This window comes from Lepidochelys kempii, chromosome 13, assembly GCF_965140265.1.
Source record: "Lepidochelys kempii isolate rLepKem1 chromosome 13, rLepKem1.hap2, whole genome shotgun sequence".
Taxonomy (NCBI): Eukaryota; Metazoa; Chordata; order Testudines; family Cheloniidae; genus Lepidochelys; species Lepidochelys kempii.
In genome coordinates, this window is record NC_133268.1 from 17,301,242 (window position 1) to 17,322,257 (window position 21,016).

Here is a 21,016-nt window from a genome sequence, read left to right on the forward strand (position 1 = left end):
TCTTTACTGCATCTGAAGGTACAGTTTTTTGGGGAATGGAATTTAGGTCAAACTTTAAAATAAAATCACTGTCAAGCAGGGAGAGCATGGGAAATTTCAGCATAAAACACATTTGTAACAATTCAAAGTTGGTTATTATAATAGAAACTGATTGCTAAAACATACTCCATTGAACACTGTATGTTAAGGCCATGACCACAATGCAGACAATGGAAAAAAGTAAGTAGTGTACAGTTAAGGGCAAGTCTCAAACAATATGTTATGCATCTCCTGCAACAACTACAATAAGCAGCTTTAAAAACAATTAATGAGCATTGGAGGAGAAGTTTTAACCCATGGGATAACATCCCCAGTTCAACCGTAATATGCTTCAGCATACCCAATGCGGCTGTACTAAAAAAGCTGGACTGCAATTGGAAACCACTTAAGGCTTTAAATTGTTTTCAGTGTTCCATTAAACCACCCATTACTCTACTACAGTAGATTATTTTGCACAAGAGCTAGACATTTTGCCTTTCCACTCACAAAGTTATTTGTCAATATAAATGCATAACTGATATGAGCAATATTTACCTTAGAGTGAGCTGGACCTTGCTCGCTCAAAAGCTTATACTCAGGCTGAATCTTGTTGAAACGGGCTAACTCATTCACAAGACACATTGGGGTTTTCTCTTTGGGGTTTGCCATGTTAGAAGGAGCTGAATGATGAGGCAAAAATCACAAATTATTAGATCATAATTAAGACTACAGAAAGTCCAGAATTTAAAAAGTTACAAAAGATTCAACAATTAATTTTCTGTATCTTTATGGAAGTACTGATAGACGCTTGCAATCCATGCTGGTTCAGGGGGAACATGCTACTTTACTGTCAGAGTTATTTGCTGGGATAGAGACCTCTAACCATGTCTCAAACCAGTGGACCTGTGGATGTGGAGATCTCTAACCATAGTGTGTTGAATGGAAAGCATTTAAATGGAATGCATTCAAGAGCAAATGCCATAATTGTGACAGAAACTAAGAGGAAGGATCAAATGGCAATTTGCTTTCAGACATCTATCCAGGTACATGTTGATCTGGTTTAACGCTTAGGAGGCTGAGGCCTCAAGTCTGACCTACGCAATATACATTAGATGTTATCTAACTGTGCATCATAATGTTCATTTGTTTTGACAATTCCAGAAGGGTCAGTTCTTATTTCTGGGCTTTTCGGTTTCTTTCCTTGGGAATCTATTTTACTATGTTATTCTGGTTTGTATTCATTCATTTTTCCTCCACGCAAACTCTACATTAATTTTAACCTACATATGCTATGTATTTAAACCAAATTAGGACAAGTTGTCTAGCATTTAGTTTCCTAGCCATATCATCCTTTCCACTTCAGGTCTGTTCCTACTTTCCCAGGAAAACCCTTGTTAAGTATCTCCCCTTTTTGAAAAAGTTTGATTATGCTATTCATTATCCAAATACAAAGTACTCCATTTAGGAAGGAAAAAAAAAATCAAACGCACAATTACAAAATGGGGAATAACTGGGTAGGCAGTAACACTGCTGAAAAGGATCAGGGAGTTATAGGGGATCACAAATTAAATGATTTAAAATACAATGCAGTCGCAAAAAAGGCAAATATTTTGGGGTGTAATAACAGAAGTGTTTGCAAGACACAGGAAGTAATTGTCCCACTCTACTCAGCACTGGTGGGGCCTCAGCCAGAAGTTTGTATCCAATTCTGGGTGCCACATTTTAGGAAGAATGTGGACAAAGGCTTAGAAAACCCGAACTATGAGGAAAGGTTAAAAAACTGGGTATGCTTAGTCTTGAGAAAGGAAGACTAAGGTGGGGACCTGAGAACAGTCTTTAAACATGTTAAGGGCATGTATAAAGAGGATGGTCATCAATAGTTTTCTATGTCTACTGAAAGTAGACAAGAAGTAATGGGCTTAATCTGCAGCAAGGGAGATTTAAGTTAGATATGGGGGTGGGGGAGAACCTTTCTAAATAAGGATAGTTAAACACTGGAATAGTCTTTCGGGGGGGCGGGGGGGAGATGTAGAATTCTCATTACTGGAGGTCTTTAAGAACAGGTTAAACAAACACCTGTCAGGGATGGTCTAAGGTCCAGGGCTTTGCTCACACACCAATCCTCCTGCTGTTATATGTGAATGGAAGACATGCAGTCAGTTTAAAATATTGTATTTAAAAAAAAATTGTAAAGAACACTGATTAAAATGTTGCTGTCAATTCCTTCAACAAAATCATCCAGTTATAATTTTAAATAGATATTTTTAATTCATTCTCTCAAAACTTTTGAAAGCTATTTTTAGATCTGTTTAAAACAATTTCACTTAAAACTATGATCTTAAAACAGGGATAAAACATGGAAGCCAACTCAGGTGGTGAACACAGTTTTTAGAGTAACGTTTGTAAAACAGTTCCTATATGTCTGCAACCTGCTGTATCAGACCACAGTACAAGGCTGAGAAATACAGACATTCATTAACATATAGCTTACCTGCAGCTGCACTGGTGGATGTAACAGATGCAGAAGGTAAAGCAGAGTTTTGAAGAGGTCTACCTGCATTTTCAGAGGGCAGAGAACTAGTGGTAGAAGGAATACTCAAAGGCTGAGAAAGAGACTGGTTCTTATTCAAGATTTGGCTCCCTGAGAGAGCAGCAGATGGATTCTGAATTTGAACTTGAGACATGTTCACTTGCAACCAAAGCGAATTACTGCAGGTAGACAGCTTTGAATGCAGGTTAATTCAGTGCGATGGAGCCTAATGGTCTACCTAAAAGTTGTAAGGAAGAAGAAAAAAAGATTATACCAAATATTTAAGTTCCAATAATTCACAAACATGATTGGAACATCAGTATGTATAACAGTAACTGGAAAGCATTAGATTTCTCTATTATTAAAAAAGAGTCCAAATGTTCTTCAAGCACCCCATTGTTTCCATTTTGTGCACAAAAACCTCTCCTGCATCCCAACGATTTTAACAAAATATTTCAAAGTGCATAAGCTTCACACTGGTTCAATTTACAAAACAGAAAAGTACACTAGGTTTAATTTATTCTTGCTCATTTATTACTACCTAACTGCCCATCTCTTTTCTGCATCATTGTTGAATCCACTTTCAAAGTAAATCCAGTTACCCGAGTTGTTGTTAGTATACAAAACAGAACAACTTTCAAAATTATATTACATTTCAGCTTTGGAATTAGTTTATAGCTCTAAAAGATAAGCAATAATGTGGTCTTTTAAGAAGAGCAGTTGTTCAAAGCAAGTACATGCCATCACAACCATATATTTGATTTGGACAGAAGATATACTGTGGCTTTCACAGTATTGTTCACCTTTTCTGTGTAGGAAACAGTATTCAGTGTTAACATGCCATTACTCTACAGCAGTGGTTCTCAAACTGTGGGTCGGGACCCCATTTTAATGGGGTCGCCAGGGCCAGCATTAGACTTGCTGGGACCCAGGGCTGAAGCCCAAGCCCCACCTGGGGCGGCAGGGCTCGGGCTGCGCTTCTCCATCTCCTGTTATGTTGTAACTTTTCTGTCAGAAGGGGGTTGTGGTGCAGTGAAGTTTGAGAACTCCTGCTCCACAGGCCTTCTTCAGAGTATATTTGGTTGGTCTCCAAAAGCAAAAATGTCTAAAAGCAATACAGATTACGCACAAATGTTTATGGAAGAACCATAAAATGAATGGTAGCTAACAGAAATCTAAGTAACTTTACCAGGAAAGTAGAAGGTGAGAGTTTAACACATGTCAGATATAAAATTCCAAATGCATATATAATTGAATTAGAAGGTGCCTCATTCACAGTTCATACATTAGGATAGCACTGTTCACAGTTTTGTGGCCCTCTAGCCAAATGTCAGAAGTGCTCTTAAGCAACGACTATTTTCATTAGAAGTAACCGCCAAGTGACAAACTTATACGAGTAATTGTGAAGTACTATATATGATATACTTTTCTCCACTAAACTAGTAGTAGCATTCTGCTTTACATGGGTGCAACATTACATTCATGCCCAAACAGTTCAGCTTAAATATACACTAAAACTGCCAGTTTGAAGATTATTATATCTGCCAGAGCCAGATGCCAATATCCATTTACCAGCCATCCAGCAATTTACTTTTTCAAAGTAAATTTCTACTGCCAAGTTTACTACTAATGTATTTTACACACACACTTCCCAGCTGCAGATTTCTATAAAAATCTAGCTAGCTGGCAAAGGTTTATGCCTGTATTACTTTAAGATGAAGAATACAAATGAAATTGCTCATCCAGAATCCACCCAGGTCCTATTACTAGCAATACAACTATCCACATATTCTGCAGGCTTCAAATCCAGAGCCTGTGAAGAGACTTCCAAATGTAGGAAAGAAAGGGGGATGACTCAAAGGGTATGTCTACACTGCAACCTACTGGAGGTGGCATGTAGGGTCTGAGAAGCTACATGCCACAGCATGCATGTAGCTAAACGTGCCAGAGAAAGACTCTGGTAGTGGGGAGGCAGCAGGGAAAGGTTTTGGCAGCAGGGAGTTGCCAGAGCCTTTCCCTGCATTGAGGGGGAAGAGGGACAGACACTACATGGCTAAAAAGAGCAGTGGAGACAGGAGAGGTGCTACTACGGTGACCAGATGTCCTGATATTCAGAGCTTTGTCTTATATAGGTGCCTATTACACCCCAACTTTCTACTCACACAAAACCGAACACCCTTGCCCTGCCCCCATTCCAGCCTTCCTCCGAAGCCCCGCCCCTTCTTCTAGGTCCCACTTACCCCATCACTCCTCCCTCTGTCATTTGCTCACCCCACCCTTACTCACTCACTCATTTTCACTGGGCAGGGGCAGGGATGCAGGAGCGGGTGAAGGCTCCAGATGGGGTGTGGCCAGAAATGAGGAGTTCAGGGTGTGAGAGGGGGCTCCGGGCGGAGGTAATGGGTTGGGATGCAGGAGTGGGTGAGGGCTCTGGCGTGGGGCCAGAGATGAAGGATTTGGGGTGTAAGAGGGGGTTCTAGGCTGGGGAGGTGGAGCTGAGGGATTCAGAGTATGGGAGAAGACTCTGGGCTGAGGGCACAGGTTCCGGGGTAGGCCAGAAATGAGGGGTTCATGGTGCAGGAGGGAGCACCGGGCTGGGGAAGGGCCATAGGAGGCATGAGGGCTCTGGCTGGGGCCAGGAATGAGGGATTCAGGGTGCAGAATGGGGGTCTGGGCTGAGGTGTTTGGAGTGCAGGAGGAGGCTCTGGGCTAGGGCATGGGATTGGGGTTCATGAGATCTCCGGCTGGGAGTGCAGGCTCTGGGGCGGGGCTGGGGATGAGGCACTTGGGGTGCAGGCAGGTGCTCTGGGCTGGGACTGAGGGGTTCAGAAGGTGGGTGAGGGATCAGGGCTGGGGCAGGGGGTTCAGGTGCGGGAGGGTGAGGGCTCCAAGCGGGAGTGGGTCGGGGTGCAGGCTAGGCTTATCTCAGGTAGCTCCCAGAAGCAGCAGTATGTCCTCCCTCTGGCTCCTATGCAGAGGAGCAGCCAGGCAGCTCTGCACACTACACCATCCGCAGGCACTGCCCCAGCACCTACCATTTGCCACGGTTCCCGGCCAATGGGCGCTTCAGAACCAGCGCTTGGGGCGGGGGCAGTGTGTGGAGCCCCCCTGGCTGCCCCAACATGTAGGAGCGAGAAGGAGGACATGCCACTGCTTCCGGGAGCCACATGGAGCCCAGGCAGGGAGCATGCCTTAGCCCTGCTGTGCGGCCGACCGGACTTTTAACAGCCTGTTCAGCGGTGCTGACTGGAGCTGCCAGGGTCTCTTTTCTACTAGGTGTTCTGGTCAAAAACCAGACACCTGGCAACCCTACCCCACCTCGATTTTTTACACTTGCTATCTGGTAATCCTAGGTGCTTCTCATGCATGTAGAGAGCTGTGTAAGGCAGTGGTTTTCAACCTTTTTGGGCTCAGAACCCATTTGTAAATGTTTACGGCAGTTGTGACCCAGTAAATAGTCTGTGGGTGGAGGCCCTGGGGTGGTTTCTGTCGGATCCTGCCCCCCAAAGGGGTTGGGTCCTACATGGCACTCACTTCACAGTGGTAGCTTCTGTGCTGTTGGGCTAGCTGGGCTTGGCTCTCTGCTCTTGGCATTGCAACCTCTGGAGTTGCAGCGCTGCTCCGGTTTGGTCCTGCCCCCCTGACTGGACCAAATTTGTGACAGTGGAGTTGTGACCTGTCTCACGGGATTGCAGTGCTACTCCCTCAAATTTGGCCTACCCAGACTCCCTTCATCATAACAGCTGGGCTCAACTGGAGTATCGTTGGGACCCCAGAGGTGGCAGTGTCTAGAGCAGGGAGGCGAGCCCAGCCAGCCTCATGGGACTGGAGTCACAGCAACTGCCAGGCAACCATTTGAAACATTCTGCCGACCCAGTTTTGGGTCCCAGCCCATGGGTTGAGAACCCCTGGTGTAGGGTACATATCCCAGGGCTCAGGCGTATCTGTGCTTGCCTACATTGCTATGTATACCCATACTAGAGGGGGCTTGCACTGTATGTATTCTACATGCTGCAATAAGAAGCGTGCAGTGTAGACGTACCCAAAGTGACCTTTTTAGATAACACTGACAAAAAATAAGCCTGTAGTGAGAACTTATATTCATGAATATACAAACACTGATTTGTTTGAATTTAAAAAAGATTGAGGAAAGAAATTTCTAGAAGGCAAAGTGATAATTTTGAAAACTTAAACTTCCATCGCGAATCCAGTAGACTGAAAGTCATGTAATGTTTCAGTACTTGTATTTGGTAGCATTTCTGATAAATGGATCTCAACTAAAGGTTTTTGGTCTACTAAACTCACTGATTTTGATGCTCCTCTTCATATTCCTAAACTTTTTTGTTTCATCTCTATTAAGTCCCCTTTAAATACTCTTGATTCTGATTCCATGCCTCAACAAAGGTAGTCATTGTTTCTTTATCTACAATTGATTATGAATAATTAGATTTAGACAACTAGGGGTAACATCTTATATAAGTAAGCATCTTTCCTTATGTTAGCAAAAGTTACTCTGGCAAGAAAGAAATTTCCTCTTTTCAGATATGAGTATCAAGATTTTTGTTTCTTCACACTTAATTTTTTACTGAAGTGGGAACATACAGTCTCACCTGAATGAGTGAATATATTTTTCATATTTGTCAAGAATGGAACTTTGAAGATTTTATCATACTGTTGTTTAAAGCTTGTGTGGAGTTTCTTTCTGGGACTAATAATTATCTTTCCTTGTTATGTTTTATATACTCCATGTGTGTCTGAGGATTTTGTACAAGATTGATTGTGTCTGATACAAATTACTTGCTTGCATATTTTCACCTTGTTTTGTAGTAGTACACAGTTACTTTTTTTTAATATTTGCAGATATATAGATAGTGAAGGATTAAAAGGTTCCCATTTCCATTATTTTAAAGATAAAAATACTAGCAAGCACAACAGGGACCTTATGGCACTTTACAAATATTCAAAGCAGTTTGAGTTCTGAATCTCTGAAGTGCACTTCTCCCCCATTATGTTCTGAGGTTTAAAGAAAGATTTTCCTGCTAATTCAACCTCACTTTAAAAGTTGCCAGTATAAACTCTAAAATGCCATGAGTGATTCATTCTAAATGCTTTAGCTCACAGAAGAGAAAATTAGTTCAGACAAACTAGTTTTTCATAAATGCAGCAAATGGTCTTAAATATGAGAGCAAGTTCTGTATTTGCCTATCAAACTTATAAAATTTTCACAATTGATACACCATAATTGTAGTGAATAACTTGTCCATGTTTATAAAGAAGGACCTGGAAGTTGAGAGAAGGTAAGATGCAGTAAATTCAGAAGGTGGCTCCACAGTAATGGCATTATAACCCTTACATCTACTCACAAAGAGTGTGTCTGAAAGCACTGAAAAAGTCTTGACTTTAAATGAAAAAAATAGGCCAAGTGAAATGAGGTCCCATGCTCAACTCAACTGAAGAGTAACATCTTACAAATAGAAGAAATTATTGAATCTTCTCTTCCTTTGGTCTGTCTGAAGTAATATGCCTCTTAAAACAACATAATTTACACCGCTTTTCTGAAAAGCCTAAAGTAGAAACCAAGCTCTAAAGTGCACTGAAAACTCTGCCCACAGCTCCCATATGTATAAACCAGTACACTATTTTTCAGCTGAAGTCCACTACTGTGGTACCAAATAGGAAGAGGGAATCTCAGGCTACAAAACAAACATTAAATTGTACTTTGAATCAAGCTATCAGCAGTGCAGAAAATAGAAAAAAAATTAATTCCTGTGGGAAACTGCTAACTAAGGCTATGTCTACACTCGAGACATGTTTTCACTACCATGAGTGACATAAATTATGCCAACAAAAGTGCTAGTGTAGACACAGCATAAGTGAGTCACCAAATTCATCTCTAGTTCCAGCTCCCAAAAAGGTCTTCAAGGGTAAAGTAGAGTCCTGTAGCAGGTACTTCACTATCTAAAATGTAACTAAGCTCTGATTTTTTTCCCCCTTTAATGATTTTTCTGCTTCATTATTGTATTGCAAATACACTAGATGCTCAAAAAAGCAAACTGAAATGCTGGTGTTCCAAAGACCTTTCAGCTTGCATTGTCACAGTAACAAACACTGTTAGCACATAAATACTAATGAGGTACACATTTAATCTAACTAGGAAGTTACCAAAGCACTCTCTGTGCTTTTATCAAGGGCAGACTGCCTTCCGTAATTCCCCTCATTGCTTGCTATTTAGTCTATTTTGCTTACTGGCTGATGACTAGAGTTTGATTTTATAAACCTCTTTCTAACGTTTCACGCTGCTCATTAAATATTTCATAGGTTTTCAAGTCAGCGCTAAGGTCCACCAATGAGCATAATTAAGATTTCAAAGAGATTGGCTAGCTAAATTCCACAAGTATAAAAACTAACCTATTCAGATGTTATGTCTCCAAAATTGCTGGTTTAAAAAACACCATACGATTAACTACCGCAAGAATGCACTACATGCTGTATCCCCAAGATTATAGCAGCTACTAAAATGGAATTTTTAAGCAGATTATGAAACAATATTTTATAGAAATGACAGCATCTTTCAGCCTAAAGAATGTACATACCAGCACAAAAATACTGATTGCAACTTTTCTGGACACACTCTCAGTCCTTCTAGCAAAGAGAAAGTTTGACCTTTTTTTTTTTTTTTAAACACAAATGTTAAAATATAGGTCACTAACACATTTCTCTCTGTAACAAATGTGGCTTGTTATAGGTTTGTGGATGCCAAATCTAAAATTTGGTGACACTTTATTTTTAGTTATACAAACTTAAGACTAGAAAAAATGAAATTAAGTCACATGTGAATACGTATATTGATCACACATTCACTATCAAAGCAACCCAATGCCTCAGAGTTAAATTTTTTCAGAAATAGGAGCTGTTTAGGCAGAAGCTGCTGAAATTTGTACCAACTTCCTGCCATGCATTCACAGAGCCATTCAACACCACCCAGATTTCTTTTTCTAGGTGGTCATTCTTGAACCATTTCATATGTTACTTGGTATAAGCCTCTGGGGATAATAGCAACACAAGCCTGCTACTTCCTAAATACTGCTTAGTTCAGAATATTGTTAATCACTGCCATGCTAAAAGTGCTGATCCATCTGGGTGCAACCAAGTTAAAAAACACAGCAGAATGCTAATTTAATTCCGTGTGCACATCATTATCTATTGGGATCAGTACATCCCTAATCAATACACTTTTGATAGTCAGGGACATCCATTAGCGGCCCCGCTGCCTCAAATATGTCAGCATGTACTTAACAGGATTAGCCAAAGTTTTCAATGGACTTATGTTTGAGTTCTCTCCATGTTTCGTGGTTTAGCTTAGAATGTTTACGGTTCTAAGTCTCCATACATTTATTACGGTTTTCTTCTGCTCCTTTCATCCACAAGGTGTTTACTACCTTGATCTTCCAAAACTGCTCTAGTATTTTTTGCAGGGAAGCAAGTCTCTGAGTAGGATACTAGTTACTTTCTATATTTACTGTGGAGGACAAAGGGATGGAGTTTCACATACAATCATAGCTCAAACTAAGTTCTATGTGGATCAGTCTCCATCAAGAGTCAGAAAACAATATTAAGCCTGAAAAAGCTTCCCTTGAAACACCTCTAGATAGAACAATGCTTAAGACAGACAATTCAGCCATTATTCTATAATTCTATGGAAACTCCAGCACATGAGCTAGGGCTTGAAGCAATAAGATTTTAGAAACTAATCCAAATGTGAACAGATTTCATCTGTTCACATTCCAGAACCAGACAACAAAATCACTGTAGACATGTTCATAGGGTCATAACCTGCTGCTTCTTTTCAGCCTACAAATCAACCACTCAAGTTTTAGACAAAGGCCTGGCAGGGTTTAGGAAACAGCTGCTGAAAGTTTACCTCTTTGCTTGGGACAATCTTATGCAGTTTACCTCCCCTCCATATACCCCAACATCCACTCCCCCAACTTTCAAATAACTTGAAAGAGCTCAGCCTTTGTCTATCCTCTGGGAATTTGAGATGACATTTCCAACCTCAGAAGAAACCAAGTAACAGCATTTAAATTAAATGGAACCACACTGCATTTTTCTGTGCCTCAATTTCCACACCTGTAAAATGTGGACAATCTATCCACCCTTCCTTTGAAAAGTGCTTTCAATCTACAGATGAAAAATGCTGTGTAGTTATTGAACGTTATTATGGAGACCCCAGCACACAACGTTGGCAATTTAGCAGGCAAGAAAAATGCACCAAACAAAATCATGAGTGCTCCCTCCCATCACTGTTCATAGGTGGCAGTAATGTCTGCCCAAATTGGAGATTTGAAAAAAAATCCATAATGAGCTTTTAAAACTTCACTTGAAGTATAATTGCCAGCTTGTGGCAGTAGTCATCTCTTAACATTTACCCTATGCCAGCCAACTGCTTGAATACACGAACCCACAGTTTATTTCCATACCTCAAGATGAATTTCCTACTTTTTTTAAAAAAACAAGAGAAAACAATCGTGTTGCAGGTGCAATTTTTCTAATTAATCTATCCTTTTTATCTGCATCTCATATCTATGTACAAACAAGCATTGTGTACATTGATATAACTTGTTGTTTGATGCAATCATTGTTATTTAGTTTGCTCCTTCAAGCAAAGCCCATTTATATTTATACTCCAATTGCATGATAACTTGCCAGATGCACAGACATTACTAATCTGGAAATATTTCAGCATCAACACTTATTCTCAGAGCAGAGAAAGCCTAGGAATCTTGTATTCAAGTATTAGCCCTTCTTGTGAAGCAGATATTTAACTAATTCTATAGGTTTTAAGAAGTCTCCATTTATTTCATTTCTGGTACTGCAAACAATAAGAAATATAGGAATGGCCCACAGAGGATTTCTATGTAAAAATATATATACTTTGTAAAATCAAATTTGAGAAATATTTTGACAGAACTCCAAATAACAGTACAAAGCAAGGTGTCCTTTTATTGTTGAAATTTAAGCTACTCAGGTAGCCAAACTATTGTACCCTATTTGTACAAGGTACTCATTAAGCTATTGCGCCTGACACTGCCCTCAAAGCAAAAGCTTAATTATAGGCCATGTTTTAGCATCTATAAAAATACAGGCAATAACCTTTACAAATTAAGGCAGCAAGTATCCTGTAACAGAAATTTAGAATGTTTTAGGTTGCCACATACAACAGAAAACTTGAGACGGTGGTTGAGATTGACATTTTACAAGTGAAGTAGAAAACTAAGAAAATACTCATGTATTAGGTGGGACAAAAATAGATAATTGCTTGCTAACTGCATTCAAAAATGAATTTTAAAAAACCATTTTGAACTCCTATAGGACCTTCTGTTTGATGGCAAATTCCTTACAAACTTTAGATGACCCTTGTGAGATACAGGTAGCAAAACTGAAGCCTAAAGTCACAATGAACAGACGCAGAGTATGGAAGTGAACACAGGTGCTTTTGCTCCCAGTCCTTTTCTCATTAAGACGCTTTTAGATCAGAGTCTCATACTTTGTAGCTTCTGTATGCCAAGCTCATTGCACATACCAGGGGCTTCTTGTATCCTACATTCTCCCATCCCCACAGTTCCAATTTGACACCCTTACATCCCACCTCCCCTCCAGTTCAGGGACATATGTAAATAGCCAAGAAGTTTATTAGTAGTTATTGTAGAAGTTACTGTAGTTTAAATTAATTTTCTTCTTTCTGCTTGGGAGATAAGGCAGAAAAGAACATTTAAAACTCTATTGGAATGATGGGCAGAGTTTAGATGGGGAATGTTGTTATACTGGAAGGTGTTGGTAGTTTCCATCAACCAGTTTTGTTCTATAAATAGTTACAAAGCTCATTAAAGTTGATGGGTGTGCTAACCAGATGCCAGGGACTGTATCTCCCCTCACACACACACACTTTCCTCCTCCTGGTTTTCCAATTTTTATCAAAATCAATAGGATTCTGTCTATTGATGCCTACAATATTCCCTAAAATTTTGGAAATGTGAGGAATGGTAGTCTAAAGTTATATTACATCCAGAGAAATACTATCAGGTTGAGTTTACGGCCCCATTTCACTCAGCCAAAAATTGACAGATTTCTGTAAGAAAAAGTTATGCAAGAAAGTAATTTTTTCAGGCAACTGATCTTTCTGGATTTCTTTAATGCCAAAATTATTAGAGGTGTTTCAGATAAGTTAAAGTGTGCAGGGGGAAAAAGAGCTCTTTTCCTCCGTGTAACATAATATTGCCAGTTAATAACCTTCTTGAATATTAGGTTAAAAAAGGTAGATACTATAAGTGATAAAAGTTATTGAATCATAGGTTTAATGTTTCCTGTACCTTTAGGTGATCCAGGGACAGTGAAGTTTTGGTTTTAGTTCCAGGGAGGGTATTTATGTTGGAGAAAGCCTAGGAAGAAAAAAATATGCAGTGTTAGTAATTTGCTTTGTGAAGCTACTGAAATATTTTAAGGTATTCTATAATTAACTGATCATTGCTAAAAATCATCATCAGGAGAAATGAAGAAACTTCTGAATATGAGGGCAAAAATGTCCAAAGTGTAGCTGAGAGTGAAGACTGCTTGGAAATTTAGGAACTGGTTTGCAGAAAAATGCTAACTCCACATATATTTTAAGTTTCTGAGGCTTGTTTTATAAGATGCCTTCAATATATGCCTTGTAAGTATTTAGGCTGTGAATTTCAGACGGGCCTAAGGGAGTTGGGTGCCTAACTCCCCATGGCCATTGAAAATCTCAGCCTTAGACAAGAACATACATAAACATTATATTCTCACTGACAGACTGTTTGCAAATGAGCTTCATTTTTTACCATGCAGAACTACAGCTTTATTTGCCAACCCTCCCCTTCCTGCTCCCCTTCCCTAATCCCAAGTGACCTCCCTTAGGGATGCCTACTGTACAGAGACTATATTGTCATAGTATACTGGCACAGCCCTGTAGTGTAAATGCAGCCTACACTAATGGAAGAGGTTTTTCCGTCAGTATTCGAGGAACACCACCTCCATGAGCTACAGCAGCTACGCTGATGGAAGCATTCTTTCATCAATTTATCTGCGTCTAGGATGGGGTTTAGGTCAGAATACCTATATTGGTCAGGGGTGTGTTCCCTCCCCATCCCTGACTGATATAGCTATGTCAAACTACTTTTAAGTGTAGACCAAGCCTTACACTTGGAGGAATGGCTGGAATCATGGAGTCCATCAATCCTGCTCTTCGCCTGGCTGTAAGGCAGGGGTCCCCAATGTGGTGCTTGTGGGTGCAATGGCACCCGCCAGGGCAGTTGTATGCGCCTGCAGGACACTGCACCTCCAAAATGTCGCTGCCGAAGAACCACCCACCGAAATGCCGCCGAGAAGTGTTGCCGTTTCTCGGCGGTGATGCTTCTTGCCACTGCCACTTCTCGGCGGCATTTCAGCGACGGGGTGTCTGGCGCCCGCCACAATCTTCTGGGAACAGGAATATGCTATTCCCACAGAAAGGTTGGGGACCACTGCTATAAGGGTTACTTAAGAATATGATGTACCCGCTCCACAGCGAGGCCTGATCTCACTGCCATGTGACTGAACACTGGAGGACTAAGATCAGATAAGGGAACAGAATTTACGTCTCCTCCACAGAAACAATGCATTGCATTGCACTAAGCAGAGAAACAGATATCAGACAGCCTAATTCAAAAATTGATTTTTGCAACCATCTTTAAAAGTTACAGTAACAGCTGTGCACATAGTATTATCAGTTAACACACTGACACTAGCATTGTGTTGCAGAATTTTTATAAAGTCTGGTTAAGTAGAAAAAGTTTAACAACTATGAATCAAACTCTGCAGCCCTTACTTACTACAAGGTGAGTTTTATCTGTCTATTGACTATCAGGGCCCAGGTCAGGCCCCTTAATATTTCTGATTGACTTCTTGTGCTATATATTGATATTATACGGTAGAAATAGGAAAAGTAGAAAGCAGAGGTAATAGATAAACTGATGAGTAGAAGTTCCCTAAAGAGATAATGCCTACATATTTTGTTAAAGGTTTTAAACTTATGTAACATTAAAGCAATAATTTCAATGTTCAAACTTGGTCATATCTCATGTATTAAAAATTATGTAGTTAAATGCCAGGTGGTTTTTTTTTTTTAAATAAAGAAAAATGCTTTCAGTACTAAGATCAAGTCAGTCACTTGCAACTCCCATTTAGACTAATCCTACTCAACACATTTATGGGGTTTTTTTTTGGACAGACATTACACAGCATGCCCACAGTTTTACCTCTGGGGTCTTGAAAATGAAAATTTGTTTCCTACTCAGTTATTTCCTACTATTTTATCAGAGAAGGTGGATGGTCTCTCGGCACTGCAATGATTTTTAGTTTTGGCTTATGTCAAAAAATAAGTCCCAAAGTAGCGTTTCAGTCCCTAGCATAAAAGTCTTATAACTATCTTGCTAGAGCCAAAACTTTAAAGATAGGTTTAAGTTCCTCTCTCTCCATAGGATTTTCACCTGAATAGTACAAAAAAAGAGAAAAGTACTCCTCTGTTGCAGCAGTATAGCCTCCGAGAATGTATTTTCCAAAATGATTGTAACCATTTTCAATAGCTGGATATTTCTTAAATGCTTGGACTTGTTGTCCTTTTAATGCCCTTCTCACTGTTCTATAAGTGATGTTCCTCATAAAATCCAAATGCTACCATCCCAGAATACTGTGTGAAGCAGTTCAAGGACACGCATCAAGTATTAAATTTAAAATTTTATTTAAAAAGTAACTGACCACATGAAGGTTTGACCTTCAGTCCACACATCATATGTAGTTTTTAGTATAATGTACTGTGTCGAGTTGTAAACCAAGTGGGACAGGGACAATTTCTTCTGTACTTATGACACAAAGCAGTATACAATAGAAGACTGAAAAAAGAAAAGATGACAAAAGGGCTGTGCAATAAATAGCAGCTGACAAGGAATTCTCAATCTACACAAATGAAAACTGTACAAAACATACTAACATTTCTAGCCACCTTTTTTAGATGAACAAATCCAGTTTATTCTACACTTTGGATATTTTGTAAAAAACTAATCAGAAAAATGTTAGATAAATAATACAATATCTTACAGACCCCATCACACTAAATTGAGTTGTTATAGTCCTATTCCCCAGAGATATTTAAAAACTAAAGGAATTCTTCAATCACCATAAATATAACAAAAGCCAGTATATTATTAACATCTGCCACCTGTGCAGTGACAATCTTCAGAGTGACCTATCACAAGGTAGTAGAATAATTACTAGGGCAAGTTTATGAAGTTTAACATCTAATTGATGGATAAGTATTTTCAGAATGATTTTTAAACAAATAAGAGGTTGTAGAAATGTATTTGTCTATTTTTTAGTTCTTAATTTCAAATGACTAACACAAAACCAACATGGCATCATGTTGATATTATTAAGTGTCCTCCAATTTGTGTTTAATATCCTCTCCATTATCATACTTGTCTAATAGATTGTAAATCAAAAGCTTGTAATTATAAAGAACATAAATCTACTAGAAGTTAGCTGAAACTGGCATGTTCCTAGAAACCCATTTCTGAATCTGTGTGTCCTTTCTTTGAAAGGGGTAGTTACTTTTCTTCTAATTTTAAATATGGCATTGGTTTTCAGAAACTAAGTGGGGGAGTAAAAATAGTAACTGATTAATAAGGCACAGCAAAGCGACTATTATGTGCTACTGTACTCAGCTAAAACTAAAGAAAAGTCTAAAAATATGAGTTATGCTGTAGACAGAATAATTTCTTCTAATCATCAACATATTCCTGTTCAGGGGTATAAAAGGGAAGATGGAAGCTTTTATAAAATGAAATATGCAGAACTTCAGTTCAAGATCAGGAATAGTGGTGTTTTTGCCCATTAATACAAAAGACAAATTGAACTTAGGTTTAAATAAATCTCATATGCATCTTAGGCACTTACATGGCCCCCATTATAACAGTACCTACCTGCCTCACAATCTTTCACAATGTCCCTGTGAAATACAGAGTGCTATTATCTCATTTTATAGATGAGAAACAGAGTGGCTAAGTGACTTGCCCAAGGTCTCAGAGAAAGTCTGCAGTGCAGCAGGGTTTTGGTGACATCTGCAATTTTGAAGAAATGGTTTTCATATCACATTCTTTATGAATTATTACTCTACACTCACCATACAAAAAACTGAAACTTGCAATCAGACACCTCTGAAACCTCAGTAGAAATAGTGGTGGTGATTAACGGAAGCCCAAAAACTCAGGTCTTGAAAAATTTACATGACATCCACATAACTACAATACTACATCTACCAGCCTACCCCAATCAGTGAGAACAACTTCCTACAAAACCACTGAGAAGAGGAAGGGTGTGGGAATTCATACAAAGTGCTGTTCCTGAACCCTGCTCAAAGCTTCCATCTCTTATTAAATGAATATTTAATGCCATGAAAAATTACAAAAGTTTTGTCAATGTGTATGAAACTACTCTTGGGTCTGTCAGAGACCTGTACAATATATTTGACGTGCTCAAGATGCAGAAGTGGGATGTTTGGGAATTTATTCAACGTCCACTTGTTGTTATTGCCCATTTTTAACTTGATGGCTGGTGGCTACCAAGAAAGATGCTATTATTGTCTCCAATATCAGCCTCTGGCTAGTAAGCGTAATACATATCAAACCCCTTCCCCGCCACCATCTCAAGTTTCCTGACTGTATGGAAGGATCCATACTTTAGATCTCCTCCAGACTCCGTACTGCAGTGACCAGGGGCATTGTCATTCTATCCTTCACTCAGCTTCCACTTCTGTTTTCTTCTTCTCTGTGAATAGTTCCAGCATCCTGCCTGTTCATAACTTTTTTAAGTAGCAGTGATGAAGGCAAAGACATCATCATTGTCAGTTTCACTAATACTAGTTAGAATCCCATGACAACAGTGAAACCAATTAAGTCTTCTGTCTGCAGACCTAGGAAGACAGAACCACACTACAAAGTGTGAATTTTCCTTACTATTATAAAAGCTACACACTTTCTTAAACATGGAAGGTTAAATACTGCAGGAACTGATGGCTTAGCTGCCTCTGCTCCTTTCCAGTCTTCCCCTATACCACATCATTATTGGAACTTCAAGTCCAAATTTCCACAAACTATAATAGCTCTGTAGAGTTGGGTCATTTTACAAAATACTCCATGATAACCCATATCAAGGTATGTTTTCATTTAAGTAGCACAGCTGCAGCTATGTTGCTGTAGCAGAGACACTTACTACAGGAACAAAAGGGTTTTTTCCTCTCGCTGTAGAGGGGGTAGCTAAGTCAACGGAAGAATTCTTTTGTTGGCCTAATTGCATCTACAGTGAGGGGGTTGGCCTAACTGGGTCAAATTTTCTCACAGCCCTGAGCAATGTAGGTACATGGACCCAAGTTTTAGGTGTAAACCAGGCCTCAGTGACAGTGACTTGATAACCTACAGTATGAAGCAGCTCTGATGTGGCTGACTATTTAACTTTTATAATTAGTGTTAAAATAGAATAGCCGAATATTTGTTATTGAAAGGTTTAAATAGCTGCCACAAAAAAGGCACTTGCCCCTTATTTTCTATCAATTACAGGAAAAAATGAGTTATCAGAATGCAAAAACACACTAGCTGAGCCAGATCATGTTCCTGGACAAACTTTCTATAAACCACAAACATGTTCCTCTTATAAGATCTTGATTAGCCAAGGAATCTCTCTAATATTTGTGGCACTATAAGATGAGGCGCAAAATAATTCACAGGGCTGATAATTTACATGGTGCTTCACAAATACAGATAAGACACTCCAGGAGAGAGTATATGGATTAATGATAAAAAAAGGAAGCACGTGATGAAAAGCCTGAAGAGGGGGATTTTAAACAGTGATCTGAAGGAGAAGCAGGAGCAACACCGTGGTTTAAAAACACAAAACCAAGAGCAGAAAAAGATGTAATTAAGGCAAAGAACTGAGATAACATGTAAGCCTTTAAATGCTAACAGTTTCCACTATCACAAAAATATTTTAAATGAAACTTTATTTTTCGAAAACATTACATGGTTTGAAAATACACACTCAAGGCTAATGACTGTAGAAAATACACACTCAAGGCCAATTGTAAAGTTATCAAAAATACCACACAGGTCTTCTTTATTGGTCCAGTCCACTAAAATAACCAAAACACATACATGCCGTGTAAATATCAACATCTTCATGTTTAAGAGAAGTTGTCAATGCAACTGTTGAAAGTATTGTTATAACAGGCAAAATGAACTCCCCTTTTTGGAATTATAAATGTGTAAAAACAGTCAAACCACTTTCACGATATCTAGATTTACCAAGACAGATTATTAGATGGGGCTTTAAAAACCCAGACACCTGCAGAGTAGCATTTATATTATTTAGTGACACCAAAGGTATAGGCAGCCCATTTTTTCAATTTACCTCTGATCCAGTAATTACATTAGCACAATTGCACAGATGTAGGTAAGTCTATGGACAGACTAACTTCTACACAGATTGACTTACAGATGTCCACACAACAAAATGTTTAAAGATATGAAAGACTTTCAAGAAGTCTGGCTGTTGCTATTTATTTTAGTGTGGTTTATTTCATTTATTTACACTTATACACAGTACAGAGTTTTATTTTGTTAAAATTAAATTCTACAACCCAATATGGATTTTGGACAGGAAAGTGTGAAAGTATGTATGTAGAAGGGGTGGGAGAAATCAACTATACAGGATATGTCTACACTAAAGTTTTTTAACCTTGTTAATGGATTGCCAATTAACTTGAAATAGTTAACACTTTTGTAAAGGCTAGTCTGAACACTACCCAAATGCTTGTGTTTTTTCTTAGCCAATTCCTTGACCAGCTAACACATGTTAAAACTACAACTTGTCTAATCTATGCTATGATGTTATCATCATCATTAACATGTTAAAAATATAGCTTTCCCCCCTTAGTATGAACATTGCTACAAGGTACTGTAGTTGCATGTTAAAGTAAGAATTATAAGAATTTTAAATAAAACTCAGAAGACCTTCGTATATTTATTTTATAAACTTATTACCCAAGCAGTGGATGAAGGATTATATTGTTGGTGTGGCATTTTTATTTGTGTGTGTCACTGATCCTAACCTACTCACTGACATATACCATGTTCTTCCTCCTCTTTAACCGGCCAAAACAAATATAAGACTGTCATCTATGTATCAAGTTAAGATATTGCCTATTGGGGCTCTAACACAATGGGGCAGCAGGTGTGAACTAGCCAAATGCACCTGTCCCACAGGCTCTAAAACGGGCAGCGGGGAAACATCTTGCAAAGGAACCTGTTGCTGTTCCATCTACCAAAAGATTGCCAAAAGATGTCACGACGGGAAAATGGGGGTGGCTGATGCTGTAGCTGTCAGCCGCCCTGGTGCTACGGGGGGGTGAGTGGGAAGGAGGGAACCTGGCGCTTCAGCTACCACCTGCCTATACACCTGGGGGTCGGTGTCTCCGACAGGGCGGCGAGTCCCAGCCCGCGCGGCCTGCTCCCCCTCAGCAGCCTCAGCCAGAGCCCGCTCTGTAACCTGAGCCAGTCCCCCACCTCCCCCTACACCAGGCCGGGCCGACTCCCCCCAGGGCCCGCCTGCCGCTGCCCGTGAGGACGGGGCACCGATTCATCCTTAGGAAGCGGGAGGCGAAGGGGAACCCGGCCCCTGCCCGAGTTGGCGGCACTACGACCTACCGAGCACCGACTCCCATCCCCGCCAATCAGGGCCCCCCGCTGCCGGCCTCGCACACCCCACAGATGGAGACAGCAAAGCGGCCGCTGCCCCACTAGGCCCCGCCGCCGCCCCCCCCGTGGGGAATCCGGAGCCGTCCCCCTCTCACCTGGCTGCCTGGGCTGCGGCTCCCGGGCCGGCTGGTACTGCGGGCGGGCGGGCAGGCGGGCGTCTCAGTCCATTGGCCGGGTCCCGAGGCGGGGAGGGGGTCTGGGAAGGGGGGGCGAATCGCAGTGGCGGAGGGAGGCGGCGGACACAGGGCAAACACTAAAGAGAATGAACGCCGGGGGCAGGTCCGGCCGGGGAGGAAGTGACGGTACCGCGCCTGAGGAGAGAGCGAGCCAATCGGAGTGGCCACAACACCTTATAGCACCCGCCCATCGTAGCACTCGCAGCCAATCCGCCCGCGCACCGGCTCGAAGCCCGGCCCTTATCCCGGACCGCAGCTCCCGGCATGCACTGCTCACTGAGACAGCCTCACCTCCAAGGGGACTACAGCTCCCGGCATGCATCGCTCACCCCGACCGCCGGATCGCCAAGGGGCCTACAGCTCCCGGCATGCTTGGCTTCGCTTGGGCACTCGCAGTTGAGGGAGACTTGAACTTGGTGAAACTTTCCCACGCA

General features: G+C 40.5%; 1 protein-coding gene across 5 annotated transcripts in view; it reads right to left on the reverse strand.

Moving 5' to 3' along the window:
• STAU1 (staufen double-stranded RNA binding protein 1) overlaps window positions 1-20,670 on the reverse strand; it is a 52,771-nt gene extending 32,101 nt beyond the window's left edge. For all 5 annotated transcript variants that reach the window (XM_073309474.1, XM_073309473.1, XM_073309472.1 and 2 more), the window contains exons 1-4: window positions 20,502-20,670; window positions 12,919-12,987; window positions 2,510-2,786; window positions 574-698 (exon numbers count right to left, since the gene is read on the reverse strand). In XM_073309474.1, the coding sequence (XP_073165575.1) occupies window positions 574-698; window positions 2,510-2,702 (318 nt within the window). In that variant the 5' untranslated portion in view covers window positions 2,703-2,786; window positions 12,919-12,987; window positions 20,502-20,670. The remainder of the gene's footprint in view (window positions 1-573; window positions 699-2,509; window positions 2,787-12,918; window positions 12,988-20,501) is intronic.
• Between the last annotated feature and the right edge of the window lie 346 nt (window positions 20,671-21,016).